General features: G+C 48.4%; 1 protein-coding gene across 1 annotated transcript in view; it reads right to left on the reverse strand.

Moving 5' to 3' along the window:
* Positions 1 to 17,638, reverse strand: part of LOC139264024 (pituitary adenylate cyclase-activating polypeptide type I receptor-like) — a 296,234-nt gene that overhangs the window by 83,722 nt on the left and 194,874 nt on the right. Inside the window, exon 6 of the mRNA XM_070880127.1 lies at positions 5,488 to 5,641. Coding sequence (XP_070736228.1) covers positions 5,488 to 5,641 — 154 coding nt within the window. The remainder of the gene's footprint in view (positions 1 to 5,487; positions 5,642 to 17,638) is intronic.

Genomic DNA, 17,638 nt, shown 5'->3' on the forward strand with positions numbered 1-17,638 from the left:
CCACTACTGCCCCTCCTGCCTGGTCTGAGCTCCAAGGGCAGCAGTCGCGCTTTGATTTAGCGCGCCACCTCCCTGGAAGTTTGCGTCTGCTGCAACTGCGCAGGGCCCAGCGATGCTTTTGCGCTCGCGCAAATGTTACCGCCCGCAAAGGGGGCGCTGCGCAGTTTCCAGCTCAGCGTGTTGGGGAGGGAATTCCGTCACGGTACAGTTTGTGGGCCTGCAGCGCCCTCTGGTGGCGGCAAAAGGAATTTTCATAAACAACCGGCTCCGTTGAAATCAGGATTGTGTGATAGCAGAAACAGGCTCGAGGCGACATTCTGCGAAAACTTCCCTGTCCCCGATTGGAACAAAGATTTCTGGGCTTTCTCACTTTCACCACAGCAATGTCCCTCGCGCAATGATACTGCTACAATCCGGATGAGCTGGTTAGACGCAGGAGAACATTACAGGGGACATTAGAGGGGGCATTAGAGTGCCATTAAGAAGGGGCATTAGAGGGGCAATAAAAGAGACGATTAGAGGGGAAATTAGAGGATATTAGAGGGGTCATTATAGGGGACATTCTTTATGACCTTATTAAGTTACATTGCTACTTTTAATTGATTTATGTATCGATATTCCACGATCGCTTTGCTCCCTTCCCCTATTTATTTTCTTACCTTCCAAGGAAACATAGAAACATAGAAACATAGAAAATAGGTGCAGGAGTAGGCCATTCGGCCCTTCTAGCCTGCACCGCCATTCAATGAGTTCATGGCTGAACATGCAACTTCAGTACCCCATTCCTGCTTTCTCACCATACCCCTTGATTCCCCTAGTAGTAAGGACTTCATCTAACTCCTTTTTGAATATATTTAGTGAATTGGCCTCAACAACTTTCTGTGGTAGAGAATTCCACAGGTTCACCACTCTCTGGGTGAAGAAGTTCCTCCTCATCTCGGTCCTAAATGGCTTCCCCCTTATCCTTAGACTGTGTCCCCTGGTTCTGGACTTCCCCAACATTGGGAACATTCTTCCTGCATCTAACCTGTCTAACCCCGTCAGAATTTTAAACGTTTCTATGAGGTCCCCTCTCATTCTTCTGAACTCCAGTGAATACAAGCCCAGTTGATCCAGTCTTTCTTGATAGGTCAGTCCCGCCATCCCGGGAATCAGTCTGGTGAACCTTCGCTGCACTCCCTCAATAGCAAGAATGTCCTTCCTCAGGTTAGGAGACCAAAACTGTACACAATACTCCAGGTGTGGCCTCACCAAGGCCCTGTACAATTGTAGCAACACCTCCCTGCCCCTGTACTCAAATCCCCTCGCTATGAAGGCCAACATGCCATTTGCTTTCTTAACCGCCTGCTGTACCTGCATGCCAACCTTCAATGACTGATGTACCATGACACCCAGGTCTCTTTGCACCTCCCCTTTTCCTAATCTGTCACCATTCAGATAATAGTCTGTCTCTCTGTTTTTACCACCAAAGTGGATAACCTCACATTTATCCACATTATACTTCATCTGCCATGCATTTGCCCACTCACCTAACCTATCCAAGTCGCTCTGCAGCCTCATAGCATCCTCCTCGCAGCTCACACTGCCACTCAACTTAGTGTCATCCGCAAATTTGGAGATACTACATTTAATCCCCTCGTCTAAATCATTAATGTACAGTGTAAACAGCTGGGGCCCCAGCACAGAACCTTGCGGTACCCCACTAGTCACTGCCTGCCATTCTGAAAAGTCCCCATTTACTCCTACTCTTTGCTTCCTGTCTGACAACCAGTTCTCAATCCATGTCAGCACACTACCCCCAATCCCATGTGCTTTAACTTTGCACATTAATCTCTTGTGTGGGACCTTGTCGAAATCCTTCTGAAAGTCCAAATATACCACATCAACTGGTTCTCCCTTGTCCACTCCACTGGAAACATCCTCAAAAAATTCCAGAAGATTTGTCAAGCATGATTTCCCTTTCACAAATCCATGCTGACTTGGACCTATCATATTACCTCTTTCCAAATGCACTGCTATGACATCCTTAATAATTGATTCCATCATTTTACCCACTACCGATGTCAGGCTGACCGGTCTATAATTCCCTGTTTTCTCTCTCCCTCCTTTTTTTAAAAGTGGGGTTACATTGGCTACCCTCCACTCCATAGGAACTGATCCAGAGTCAATGGAATGTGTTTATGTGTTTATCCAGCTTCCCCTTAAACACATCTCCGCTATTCACCCCAACCAACCCTTGTGGTAGTGAGGCCCACATTCTAACCACTGTCCAAGTAAAGAAGTTTCTCCTGAATTCCCTATTAGATTTATTAGTGACTGTCTTATATTAATGACGCCTAGTTTGGGTCTCCCCATGTGGAAACATCTTCTCCATGATTATTCTATCAAACCCTTTCATAATTTTAAAGACCTTCACCAGGCCCCAGCCTCCTCAGTCTTTCCTGATAGGCAAATCTTGATAGTCTCCTGATAGGTTGCTAATTTTTCATCCATGCAAACCTGAGGACTGGGAGAATTTTGTAATACAGCAGAGGAGGACAAAGGGTTTAATTAGGAGGGGGAAAATAGAGTATGAGAGGAAGCTTGCCGGGTACATAAAAACTGACTGCAAAAGCTTCTACAGATATTTGAAGAGAAAAAGATTAGTGAAAACAAATGTAGGTCAGATTCAGGTGAATTTATAATGGGGAACAAAGAAATAGCAGACCAGTTAAACAAATACTTTGGTTCTGTTTTCAAGAAGAAAGATACAAATAACCTTCCGGAAATACTACGGGACTAAAGGTCGAGTGAGAAGGAGGAACTGAAGGAAATCCTTATTAGGCGGGAAATTGTGTTAGGGAAATTGATGGGATTGAAGGCCGATAAATTCCCGAGGCATGATAGTCTGCATCCCAGAGTACTTAAGGAAGTGGCCCTAGAAATAGTGGATGCATTGGTGATCATTTTCCAACAGTCTATCAACTCTGGATCGGTTCCTTTGGACTGGAGGGTAGCTAATGTAACACCACTTTTTAAGAAAGGAGGGAGAGAGAAAATGGGTAATTATAGACCAGTTAGCCTGACATCAGTCGTGGGGAAAATGTTGGAATCAATTATTAAAGATGAAATAGCAGCACATTTAGAAAGCAGTGACGGGATTGGTCCAAGTCAGCATGGATTTATGAAAGGGAAATCCTGCTTGACAAATCTTCGAGAATTTTTTGAGGATGTAACTGGTAGAGTGGACAAGGGAGAACCAGTGGATGTGGTGTATTTGGACTTTCAAAAGGCTTTTGACAAGGTCCCACACAAGAGATTGGTGTACAAAATTAAAGCACATGGTATTGGGGATAATGTACTGACATGGATAGAGAATTGTTTGGCAGACAAGAAGCAGAGAGTTGGGATAAACGGGTCCTTTTCAGAATGGCAGGCAGTGACTAGTGGGGTGCCGCAGGGTTCAGTGCTGGGACCTCAGCTATTTACAATATACATTAATGATTTGGATGAGGGAATTGAGTGTAATATCTCCAAGTTTGCAGATGACACTAAGCTGGGTGGCAGTGTGAGCTGTGAGGAGGACACTAAAAGGCTGCACGGTGACTTGGACAGGTTAGGTGAGTGGGCAAATATGTGCCAAATGCAGTATAATGTGGATAAATGTGAGGTTATCCACTTTAGTGGCAAAAACACGAAGGCAGAATATTATCTGCATGGTGGCAGATTAGGAAAAAGGGAGGTGCAACGAGACCTGGGTGTCATGGTACATCAGTCATTGAAAGTTGGCATGTAGGTACAGCAGGCGGTGAAGAAGGCAAATGATATGTTGGCCTGTATGGCTAGGGGATTTGAGTATAGAAGCAGGGAGGTCTTACTGGAGTTATATAGGGCCTTTGTGAGGCCTCACCTGGAATAATGTGTTAAGTTTTAGTCACCTATTCTGAGGAAGGACATTCTTGCTATTGAGGGAGTGCAGCGAAGGTTCACCAGACTGATTCCCGGGATGGCAGGACTGACATATGAGGAGAGACTGGATCGACTGGGTCTGTATTCACTGGAGTTTAGAAGGATGAGAGGGGATCTCATAGAAACATATAAAATTCTGATGGGACTGGACAGGTTAGATGCAGGAAGAATGTTCCCGATGTTGGGGAAGTCCAGAACCAGGGGACATAGTCTAAGGATAAGGGATAAGCCATTTAGGACTGAGATGAGGAGAAACTTCTTCACTCAGAGAGTTGTTAACCTGTGGAATTCTCTACCACAGAGAGTTGTTGATGCCAGTTCATTGGATATATTCAAGAGGGAGTTAGATATGGCCCTTACGGCTAAAGGAATCAAGGGATATGGAGAGAAAGCAGGAAAGGGGTACTGAGGTGAATGATCAGCCATGATCTTATTGAATGGTGGTGCAGGCTCGAAGGGCCGAATGGCCTACTCCTGCACCTATTTTCTATGTTTCTATGTATAAATGTTTAGGATTTTCTTTTTAAACTAATTTATTAAATGCAAAAGTATTATTGAAATTTGTGGGAATATCCACAATGTTCCCACCTCTTCCCCTGCCCAACATCATAAAACCATTCCTAACATCATTCCCACAATACAACAGTGACTACACTTCAAAAGTATTTCATTGGCTGTGAAGCACCTTGAGACATCTGGTGGTTGTGGAAACGTTATATAAATGCAAAATCTGCAATTTTAGACAGGCTAACTGGGTGGGCAAGAACTTGGCAGATGGAGTACAATGTTGGAAAGTGTGAGGTCATGCACCTTGGTCGGAAAAAAAATCAAAGAGCAAGTTATTATTTAAATGGAGAAAGATTGCAAAGTGCTGCAGTACAGCAGGACCTGGGGGTACTTGTGCATGAAACACAAAAGGATAGTATGCAGATACAGAAAGTGATCAGGAAGGCCAATGGTTCACTCGATTGATTCCGGAGATGAGGCGGTTGGTTGACTTATGAGGAAAGGTTGAGTAGGTTGGGCCTCTACTCATTGGAATTCAGAAGAATGGGAGGTGATCTTATCAAAATGTATAAGATTATGAGGGGCTTGACAAGGTGGATGCAGAGTGGATGTTTCCACTGATGGGGGACTCTAGAACTAGAGGACATAATTTTAGAATAAGGGGCCGCCCATTTAAAACTGAGATGAGAAATTTCTTCTCTCAGAGGGTTGTAAATCTGTGGAATTCGCTGCCTCAGAGAGCTGTGGAAGCTGGGACATTGAATAAATGTAAGACAGAAATAGACAGTTTCTTAAACGATAAGGGAATAAGAGGTTATGGGGAGTGGACAGGGAAGTGGAGCTGAGTCCATGATCGGATCAGCCATGATCTTATTGAATGGCGGAGTAGGCTCGAGGGGCCATATGGCCTACTCCTGCTCCTATTTCTTATGTTCTTATGTTATATAAGTATTTCTCTCTTTCTCTCTTTCTATGGTGAGCCTTACAATGCTCAGCAGGTTACCTTCCACAGACAGTGCCAGCAATACTCACCCCAGCCTATGAGGATATACCAGTAGAAGTATCTGCGCTCAGGGAAGAAGGTCTCGACAAGCAGGGTGAAGAGGTAGAGTCCTTCGATGAATAGCCAGAAGTAGTTAGACATCACACAGTAATGGAAGAAGACCATCATGGCTTTGCATTGGACCTGAAAGGAATCAGAGACTCGTTTATCGTGCTGCTCATTATGGCCCAAGTACCTCGATTGCTATATCGAGGGACCTGGGTGTCTATAACTGCTCAGGGGACAGAACATACACGAGATCCCAAGACAGATACAGATAAGGAAGGCCATTTGACCCATTTTAGCTCCCCCGGGTTATACGATCCTCTGAGTAAATATAATTTGCAGTAATAGTGTGGAGGACGAATTCATGGATTGTATACAAGATGGTTTTCTAGATCAGTATATTGAGGAACCAACTAGAGAACAGGCTATTTTAGATCTAGTATTGTGCAACGAGAAAGGGTTAACTAATAACCTTGTAGTACAGGCACCCTCAGGGAAGAGTGATCATAATATGATAGAATTTTACATTAAGTTTGAAAGGGATTTAGTTAAATCCGAAACTAGGGTCTTAAATCTAAACAAAGGAAACTACATCGATATGAGGTGAGAGTTGGTTAAGGTGGATTGGGAAACTACATTAAAAGGTATGACCGTAGACAAGCAATGGATAGCATTTAAAGAATTAATACATCATTTACAACAGATGTATATTACTTTAAGGCACAAAAACCTCACAGGAAAAGTGGTCCAACCGTGGCTAACAAGAGAAGTTAAAGATAGCATTCGAGCAAAGGAAGGGGCTTATAATGTTGCCAAAAAAAGCAGTTAGCCAGAGGATTGGGAGGAATTTAGAATTCAGCAAAGGAGGACCAAGAAATTGATAAAGAAAAGGGAAAATAGAATATGAGAGAAAACTAGCGAGAGATATAAAAACAGACAGTAAAAGCTTACAGGTCTGTAAAAAGGAAAAGATTAGCGTAAGTAAATGTGGGTCCCCTGCAAGCCGAGACAGGAGAAATTATAATGGGGAATAAGGAAATGGCAGAGAGATTAAACAAATACTTTGTGTCTGTTTTCACGGAAGAAGACACAAAAAACCTCCTGGAAATAGTGGAGAAACCAAGGGTCGTGCGAGAATGAAGAACTGAAAGAAATTAGTATTAGTAAAAAAAATAATACTAGAGAAATTAATGGGACTGAAAGCAGATAAATCCCCTGGACCTGATGGCCTCATCCTAGGGTTTTGAAAGAGGTGGCTATAGAGATAGTGGATGCATTGGTTGTCATCTTCCAAAATTCCATTGATTCTAGAGCGGTTCCCACAGATTGGAAGGTAACAAATGTAAGCCCACTATTTAAGAAAGGAGGGAGAGAGAAAATGGGGAACTACAGACCAGTTAGCCTGACATCAGTAGTAGGAAAAATGCTAGAATCTATTATTAAGGATGTAGTAACAGGGCACTTAGAAAATATTAATAGGATTGGGCAGATTCAACACGGATTTATGAAAGGGGAATCATGTTTGACAAATCTGTTAAGAGTTTTTTGAGGTTGTAACAAGCAGAATAGATAAGGGTGAACCTGTGCATGGCATTCGATAAGGTGCCACACGAGAGGTTATTGACAAAAATTCGGGCTCATGGGATTGGGGGTAATATATTAGCATGGATTGAGGATTGGTTATCAGACAGAAAAGAGAGTAGGAATAAATGGGTTATTGTCGGGTTGGCAGACTAACGAGTGGGGTGCCACAAGGATCAGTGCTCGGGCCTCAGCTATTCAATGATTTAAATGAGGGGACCAAATGTAATGTATCCAAGTTTGCTGATGATATAAAGCTAGGTGGGAATGTAATGTAAGTTGTGGGAAGGATGCAAAGGGACTTCAAGGGGATATAGACAGGCTAAGTGAGTGGGCAAGAACATGGCAGATGGAATATAATGTGGAGAAATGTGAACTTATCCACTTTGGCGGGAAAAATAGAAAAGCAGAGTATTTTTTAAATGGTGAGAGATTGGTAAATGTTGGTGTTCAGGGGGACCTGGGTGTCCTTGTACACGAATCACTGAAAGTTAACATGTCGGAACAGCAAGCAATGAAGAAGGCAAATGTTATTTTGGCCTTTATGACAAGAGGATTTGAGTATAAGTAAAGGCATCTTACTGCAATTATATAGGGCCCTGGTGAGACCGCATCTGGAGTATTGTGTACAGTTTTGGTCTCCTTACCCAAGGAAGGATATACTTGCCATAGAGAGAGTGCAACGAAGGTTCATCAGACTGATTCTCGGGATGGGGGGACTATCCTATGAGGACAGATTGAGTAGACTAGGCCTATATTCTCTATAGTTTAGAAGAATGAGAGGTGATCTCATTGAAACATACAACATTCTTACAGGGCTAGACAGGGTCGATGCTGGGAGGATATTTCCTCTGGCTGAAGAGTCTAGAACCAGGGGTCACAGTCTCAGAATAAGGGATCGGCCAATTAGGACGGAGATGAGGTGAAACTTCTTCACTCAGAGGGTGGTGAATCTTTGGAATTCTCTAGAGAGAGAGGGCTGTGGAGGGTCAGTCTTTGAGTATATTCAAGACGGAGATCGAATATTAAGGGATCGAGGGATATGAGCAGGAAAGTGGAGCTGAGGTAGAAGATCAGCCATAATCTCATTAAATGGCGGAGCAGGCTCGAGGGGCCCAATGATCTACTCCTGCTCCTATTTCTTATGTTCTTATAAAGCAGTGTGAGTCCACTCCCATAAAAGGAAGATGCTCAGACTTCTTAGGGTGAGTGACTACTGCCATTATACATGAGAAGCGCTCCTGAATTGGTAATGTGGAGGTCTACCCACTCAGTTATGACTTGAGTACCAGGAGACCCAGTATTTGAGGTATGGTAGCATAGTGGTTATGTTACAGGTCTAGTAATCCAGGGACCTGAACTAACAATGCGGAGACGTGAGTTCAAATCCCACCACGGCTGCTGGGGAATTTAAATTCAGTTAATTAAATAAACCTGGAATAAAAAGCTAATGTCTATAATGGTGACCATGAAACCGGATTGTTGTAAAAACCCATCGGGTTCACTAATGTTCTTTAGCGAAGGAAATCTGCCGTCCTCATCCGGTCTGACCGATATGTGACATCAGACCCACAGCAATGTGCTTGACGCTTAATTGCCCTCTGCAGTTCAAGGTGGTTCACCATCACCTTCTCGAGGGCAATTAGGGCTGGGCAATAATTGCTGGCCTTGTATTGTGACACTCACTTCACATGAATGAGTCCTGTCTCACTCAGTCTGACTCCGTCCTGTCTAACTCAGACTGACCCATCCGGTCTAACTCAGACTGACCTGTCCTGTGTAACTCAGACGGACTCCGTCCTGTGTAACTCAGACTGACCCGTCCTGTTCAACTCAGACTGACCCGCCCTAAACAACTCAGATTGACTCCGTCCTGTGTAACTCAGTCTGACCTGTCCTGTCTAACTCAGACTGACCCGTTCTCTCTAACTCAGTCTGACCCGTCCTGTCTAACTCAGACTGACCCGTCCTGTGTACTCAGTCTGACCCGTCCTGTGTAACTCAGACTGACCCGTCCGATCTAACTCAGTCTGAACCGTCCTGTCCAACTCTGACTGACCCCTACTGTCTAACTCAGACTGACTCCGTCCTGTCTAACTCAGACTGAACCGTCCTGTCTAACTCAGACTGACCGCCCTGTCAAACTCAGACTGACTCGTCCTGTGTAACTCAGTCTGACCCGTCCGGTCTAACTCAAACTGACCCGTCCAGTCTAACTCTGACTGACCCGTCCTGTCTAACTCAGACTGACCCGTCCGGTCTAACTCAGACTGACCCGTCCTGTGTAACTCAGTCTGACCCGCCCTGTCTAAGTCAGACTGACCCGTCCTGTCCAACTCTGACTGACCCGTCCTGTCTAACTCAGTCTGACTCCGTCCTGTCTCACTCAGGCTGACCCGTCCTGTGAAACTGAGACTGACCCGTCCTGTCTAACTCAGACTGACCCGTCTGTGTAACTCAGACTGACCCGTCCTGTTCAACTCAGACTGACCCGCCCTGTCGAACTCAGACTGACCCGTCTGTGTAACTCAGATTGACGCGTCCTGTTCAACTCAGACTGACCCGACCTGTCGAACTCAGACTGACTCCGTCCTGTGTAACTCAGTCTGACCCGTCCTGTCTAACTCAGACTGACTCGTCTGTGTAACTCAGACTGACCCGTCCTGTTCAACTCAGACTGACATGCCCTGTCCAACTCAGATTGACTCCGTCCTGTGTAACTCAGTCTAATCCGTCCTGTGTAACTCAGTCTGACCCATCCTGTCGAACTCAGTCTGATCCGTCCTGTGTAACTCAGTCTGACCCATCCTGTCCAACTCAGACTGACCCGTCATGTGTAACTCAGACTGACCCGCTCTGTCTAACTCAGACTGACCCGTCCGGTCTAACTCAAACTGACCCGTCATGTGTAACTCAGACTAACCCGTCCTGTGTAACTCCTACTGACCCGTCCTGTCCAACTCAGACTGACTCCGTCCTGTCTAACTCCGACTGACCAGCCCTGTCTAACTCAGTCTGACCCGGCCGGTCTAACTCACTCTGAACCGTCCTGTCCAACTCTGACTGACCCCTACTGTCTAACTCAGACTGACTCCATCCTGTCGAACTCAGACTGACCCGTCCTGTGTAACTCAGTCTGACCCGTCATGTCTAACTCAGACTGACCCGTCCGGTTTAACTCAAACTGAACGTCCAGTCTAACTCTGACTGACCCGCCCTGTCTAATTCAGACTGACTCGTCCTGTCGAACGCAGACTGACCCGCCCTGTGTAGCTCAGACTGACCATTCCTGTCTAACGCAGACTGACCCGTCCTGTCTAACGCAGACTGACCCGCCCTGTGTAACTCAGACTGACCTGCCCTGTGTAACTCAGTCTGACCTGTCCAGTCTAACTCAGTCTGACCCGTCCTGTCCAACTCAGACTGACCCATCCTGTCGAACTCAGACTGAACCGTCCTGTCTAACGCAGACTGACCCGCCCTGTCCAACTCAGACTGACCCGTCCTGTCCAACTCAGACTGAACTATCCTGTCTAACTCAGACTGACCCGTCCGGTCTAACTCAGACTGAACTATCCTGTCTAACTCAGACTGACACGTCCGGTCTAACTCAGTCTGACACATCCTGTCTAACTCAGACTGACCCATCCTGTCTAACTCAGAATGACACGTCCTGTCTAACTCCGACTGAACCGTCCTGTCTAACTCAGTCTGACCCGCCCTGTCGAACTTAGACTGACCCATCCTGTCGAACTCAGACTGACCTGTCCGGTCTAACTCAGACTGACCCGTCCTGTGTAACTCAGACTGACCCGTCCTGTCTAACTCAGACTGACCCGTCCTGTCTAACTCAGACTGACCCATCCTGTCTAACTCAGACTGACCCGTTCTGTGTAACTCAGACTGACCCATCCTGTCCAACTCAGACTGACCCGTCCTGTGTAACTCAGACTGACCCGTCCTGCCAAACTCGGACTGAAACGTCCTGTCGAACTCTGACTGACCCGTCCTGTCTAACTCCAACTGACCCGTCCTGTCTAACTCAGACTGACCCGCCCTGTCCAACTCTGACTGACCCGTCCTGTCTAATTCAGTCTGACTCCGTCCTGTCTAACTCAGACTGACCCCTACTGTCTAACTCAGACTGACTCCATCCTGTCTAACTCAGACTGACCCGTTCTGTGTAACTCAGTCTGACCCGTCATGTCTAACTCAGACTGACCGTCCGGTTTAACTCAAACTGAACGTCCAGTCTAACTCTGACTGACCCGCCCTGTCTAACTCAGACTGACCCGCCCTGTCTAACTCAGACTGACCCGTCATGTGTAACTCAGACTGACCCATCCTGTCCAACTCAGACTGATCCATCCTGTGTAACTCAGACTGACCCGTCCTGCCAAACTCAGACTGAACCGTCCTGTCTAACTCCGACTGACCCGTCCTGTCTAACTCCGACTGACCCGCCCTGTCCAACTCTGACTGACCCGTCCTGTCTAACTCAGTCTGACTCCGTCCTGTCTAACTCAGTCTGACTCCGTCCTGTCTCACTCAGACTGACCCGTCCTGTGAAACTTAGACTGACCCGTCCTGTCTCACTCAGACTGACCCGTCTGTGTAACTCAGACTGACCCGTCCTGTTCAACTCAGACTGACCCGCCCTGTCGAACTCAGACTGACCCGTCTGTGTAACTCAGACTGACCCGTCCTGTTCAACTCAGACTGACCCGCCCTGTCGAACTCAGACTGACTCCGTCCTGTGTAACTCAGTCTGACCAGTCCTGTCTAACTCAGACTGACTCGTCCTGTGTAACTCAGACTGACTCGTCCTGTTCAACTCAGACTGACATGCCCTGTCCAACTCAGATTGACTCCGTCCTGTGTAACTCAGTCTAATCCGTCCTGTGTAACTCAATCTGACCCATCCTGTCGAACTCAGTCTGATCCGTCCTGTGTAACTCAGTCTGACCCATCCTGTCCAACTCAGACTGACCCGTCATGTGTAACTCAGACTGACCCGCTCTGTCTAACTCAGACTGACCCGTCCGGTCTAACTCAGACTGACCCGTCATGTGTAACTCAGACTGACCCGTCCTGTGTAACTCAGTCTGAACCCGTCCTGTGTAACTCCTACTGACCCGTCCTGTCTAACTCAGACTGTCTCCGTCCTGTCTAACTCCGACTGACCAGCCCTGTCTAACTCAGTCTGACCCGTCCGGTCTAACTCACTCTGAACCGTCCTGTCCAACTCTGACTGACCCCTACTGTCTAACTCAGACTGACTCCATCCTGTCTAACTCAGACTGACCCGTCCTGTGTAACTAGGTCTGACCCGTCATGTCTAACTCAGACTGACCCGTCCGGTTTAACTCAAACTGAACGCCCAGTCTAACTCTGACTGACCCGCCCTGTCTAACTCAGACTGACCCGTCCGGTCTAACTCAGACTGACCCGTCCTGTCTAATTCAAACTGACTCGTCCTGTCGAACGCAGACTGACCCGCCCTGTGTAACTCAGACTGACCATTCCTGTCTAACGCAGACTGACCCGTCCTGTCTAACGCAGACTGACCCGCCCTGTGTAACTCAGACTGACCTGTCCTGTGTAACTCAGTCTGACCCGTCCAGTCTAACTCAGACTGACCCGTCCTGTGTAACTCTGACTGACCCACTCTGTAAACTCAAACTGATCCGTCCTGTGTAACTCAGACTGACCCGTCCTGTGTAACTCAGACTGACCCGTCCTGTCTAACTCAGACTGACTCCGTCCTGTCTAACTCAGACTGACCCATCCTGTCGAACTCAGACTGATCCGTCCTGTCTAACTGTGACTGACCCGTCTGGTCGAACTCAGACTGACCCGTCCGGTCTAACTCAGACTGACCCGCCGTTTGTAACTCAGACAGACCCGTCCTCTCAAACACAGATTGACCCGTTCTGTCTAACTCAGTCTGACAGTCATGTTGAACTCAGACTGACCGGTCCTGTCTAACTCAGACTGACCCATCCTGTCTAACTCACACTGACCCACCCTGTCTAACTCAGACGGACCCGTCCTGTGTAACTCAGACTGACTCCGTCCTGTCTAGCTCAGACTGACCCGTCCTGTCTAACTCTAACTGACCCATCCTATCTAACTCAGACTGACTCCGTCCTGTCTAACTCAGACTGACCCGTCCTACCTAACTCAGACTGACCCGTCCTGTCTAACTCAGACTGACAGTCATGTTGAACTCAGACTGACCCATCCTATCTAGCTCAGACTGACCCGTCCTGTCTAACTCAGACTGACCCGTCCTGTCTAACTCTAACTGACCCATCCTCTCTAACTCAGACTGACTCCGTCCTGTCTAACTCAGACTGACCCGTCCTACCTAACTCAGACTGACCCGTCCTGTCTAACTCAGACTAACCCGCCCTGTCTAACTCAGACTGACTCGTCCTGTCCAACACAGACTGACCCGTCCTGTCTAACTCAGACTGACTCCGTCCTGTCTAACTCAGACTGACCCTTCCTGTCTAACTCTGACTGACCCGTCCTGCCTAACTCAGACTGACCCATCCTATCTAACTCAGACTGACTCCGTCCTGTCTAACTCAGACTGACCCGTCCTGTCGAACTCAGACTGACCCGTCATGTGTAACTCAGTCTGACCCGTCCTGTGTAACTCAGACTGACCTGTCCTGACTAACTCAGACTGACCCGTCCTGTATAACTCAGTCTGACCCATCCTGTCTAACTCAGAATGACCCGTCCTGACTAACTCAGACTGACCCGTCCTGTCTAACTCAGACTGACCCGTCCTGTCTAACTCAGACTGACCCGTCCTGTGTAACTCCGACTGACCCACTCTGTCTAACTCAGACTGATCCGTCCTGTCTAACTCAGACTGACCTGCCCTGTCTAACTCAGACTGACTCGCCCTGTCTAACTCAGACTTACCCGCCGTGTCTAACTCAGACTGACCCGTCCTGTCTAACTCAGTCTGACCCGTCCTGTGTAACTCAGACTGACCCGTCCTGTCTAACGCAGACAGACCCGTCCTGTCTAACTCAGACTGACCCGTCATGTGTAACTCAGACTGACCCGTCCTGTCTAACGCAGACAGACCCGTCCTGTCTAACTCAGACTGACTGGTACTGTCTAACTCAGACTGACCCGTCCTGTCTAACTCAGACTGACCCGTCCTGTCTAACTCAGACTGACCCGTCCTGTGTAACTCCGACTGACCCACTCTGTCTAACTCAGACTGATCCGTCCTGTGTAACTCAGACTGACCCGTCCTGTGTAACTCAGACTGACCCGTCCTGTCAAACTCAGACTGACTCCGTCCTGTCTAACTCATACTGACCCGTCCTGTCAAACTCAGACTGACCCGTCCTGTCGAACTCAGTCTGACCCGTCCTGTCGAACTCAGACTGACCGGTCCTGTCTAACTCATACTGACCCGTCCTGTCTAACTCAGACTGACTCCGTCCTGTCTAACTCAGACTGACCCGTCCTGTCGAACTCCGACTGACCGGTCCTGTCTAACTCAGACTGACCCGTCCTGTCTAACTCAGACTGACCCGTCCTGTCTAACTCAGACTGACCCACTCTGTCTAACTCAGACTGATCCGTCCTGTGTAACTCAGACTGACCGTCCTGTGTAACTCAGACTGACCCGTCCTGTCTAACTCAGACTGACTCCGTCCTGTCTAACTCAGACTGACACGTCCTGTCGAACTCAGACTGACCCGTCCTGTGTAACTCAGACTGACCCGTCCTGTCGAACTCAGACTGACCCATCCTGTCGAACTCAGACTGAACCGTCCTGTCAAATGCAGATACACTCGTCCTGTCTAACTCAGACTGACCCGTCATGTGTAACTCATACTGACCCGTCCTGTCAAACTCAGACTGACCCGTCCTGTCTAACTCAGTCTGACCCGTCCTGTCGAACTCAGACTGACCGGTACAGTCTAACTCAGACTGACCCGTCCTGTCTAACTCAGACTGACCCGTCCTGTCTAACTCAGACTGATCCGTCCTGTGTAACTCTGACTGACCCACTCTGTCTAACTCTGACTGATCCGTCCTGTGTAACTCAGACTGACCCGTCCTGTGTAACTCAGACTGACTCCGTCCTGTCTAACTCATACTGACCCGTCCTGTCTAACGCAGACAGACCCGTCCTGTCTAACTCAGACTGACCCGTCATGTGTAACTCAGACTGACGCGTCCTGTCAAACTCAGACTGACCCGTCCTGTCGAACTCAGTCTGACCCGTCCTGTCGAACTCAGACTGACCCGTCCTGTCTAACTCAGACTGACGAATCCTGTCTAACTCAGACTGACCCGTCCTGTGTAACTCCGACTGACCCACTCAATCTAACTCAGACTGATCCGTCCTGTGTAACTCAGACTGACCCGTCCTGTGTAACTCAGACTGACCCGTCCTGTCTAACTCAGACTGACTCCGTCCTGTCTAACTCTGACTGACCCGTCCTGTCGAACTCCGACTGACCGGTCCTGTCTAACTCAGACTGACCCGTCCTGTCGAACACAGACTGACCCGTCCTGTCTAACTCAGACTGATAGTCATGTTGAACTCAGACTGACCCATCCTATCTAGCTCAGACTGACCCGTCCTGTCTAACTCAGACTGACTCCGTCCTGTCTAACTCAGACTGACCCTTCCTGTCTAACTCTGACTGACCCGTCCTGCCTAACTCAGACTGACCCGTCCGGTCGAACTCAGACTGACCATTCCTGTCTAAATCAGACTGACTCCGTCCTGTCTAACTCAGACTGACCCGTCATGTGTAACTCAGTCTGACCCATCCTGTGTAACTCAGGCTGACCCGTCCTGACTAACTCAGACTGACCCGTCCTGTATAACTCAGTCTGACCCATCCTGTCTAACTCAGAATGACCCGTCCTGACTAACTCAGACTGACCCGTCCTGTCTAACTCAGACTGACCCGTCCTGTCTAACTCAGACTGACCCGTCCTGTGTAACTCCGACTGACCCACTCTGTCTAACTCAGACTGATCCGTCCTGTCTAACTCAGACTGACCTGCCCTGTCTAACTCAGACTGACTCGCCCTGTCTAACTCAGACTTACCCGCCGTGTCTAACTCAGACTGACCCATCCTGTCTAACTCAGTCTGACCCGTCCTGTGTAACTCAGACTGACCCGTCCTGTCTAACGCAGACTGACCCATCATGTGTAACTCAGACTGACCCGTCCTGTCTAACGCAGACAGACCCGTCCTGTCTAACTCAGACTGACCCGTCATGTGTAACTCAGACTGACCCGTCCTGTCGAACTCAGTCTGACCTGTCCTGATGAACTCAGACTGACCGGTACTGTCTAACTCAGACTGACCCGTCCTGTCTAACTCAGACTGACCCGTCCTGTGTAACTCAGACTGACCCGTCCTGTCTAACGCAGACAGACCCGTCCTGTCTAACTCAGACTGACCCGTCCTGTGTAACTCCGACTGACCCACTCTGTCTAACTCAGACTGATCCGTCCTGTGTAACTCAGACTGACCTGTCCTGTGTAACTCAGACTGACCCGTCCTGTCAATCTCAGACTGACTCCGTCCTGTCTAACTCATACTGACCCGTCCTGTCAAACTCAGACTGACCCGTCCTGTCGAACTCAGTCTGACCCGTCCTGTCGAACTCAGACTGACCGGTCCTGTCTAACTCATACTGACCCGTCCTGTCTAACTCAGACTGACTCCGTCCTGTCTAACTCAGACTGACCCGTCCTGTCGAACTCCGACTGACCGGTCCTGTCTAACTCAGACTGACCCGTCCTGTCTAACTCAGACTGACCCACTCTGTCTAACTCAGACTGATCCGTCCTGTGTAACTCAGACTGACCGTCCTGTGTAACTCAGACTGACCCGTCCTGTCTAACTCAGACTGACTCCGTCCTGTCTAACTCAGACTGACACGTCCTGTCGAACTCAGACTGACCCGTCCTGTGTAACTCAGACTGACCCGTCCTGTCGAACTCAGACTGACCCATCCTGTGTAACTCAGACTGACCCGTCCTGTCAAACGCAGATACACTCGTTCTGTCTAACTCAGTCTGACCCGTCCTGTCGAACTCAGACTGACCGGTACAGTCTAACTCAGACTGACCCGTCCTGTCTAACTCAGACTGACCCGTCCTGTCTAACTCAGACTGACCCGTCCTGTGTAACTCTGACTGACCCACTCTGTCTAACTCTGACTGATCCGTCCTGTGTAACTCAGACTGACCCGTCCTGTGTAACTCAGACTGACCCGTCCTGTCCAACTCAGACTGACTCCGTCCTGTCTAACTCATACTGACCCGTCCTGTTTAACGCAGACAGACCCGTCCTGTCTAACTCAGACTGACCCGTCATGTGTAACTCAGACTGACGCGTCCTGTCAAACTCAGACTGACCCGTCCTGTCGAACTCAGTCTGACCCGTCCTGTCGAACTCAGACTGGTCGGTCCTGTCTAACTCAGACTGACCAGTCCTGTCTAACTCAGCCTGACCCGTCCTGTGTAACTCCGACTGACCCACTCT

This window comes from Pristiophorus japonicus, chromosome 5 (genome assembly GCF_044704955.1).
Source record: "Pristiophorus japonicus isolate sPriJap1 chromosome 5, sPriJap1.hap1, whole genome shotgun sequence".
NCBI classification, from domain to species: Eukaryota; Metazoa; Chordata; class Chondrichthyes; family Pristiophoridae; genus Pristiophorus; species Pristiophorus japonicus.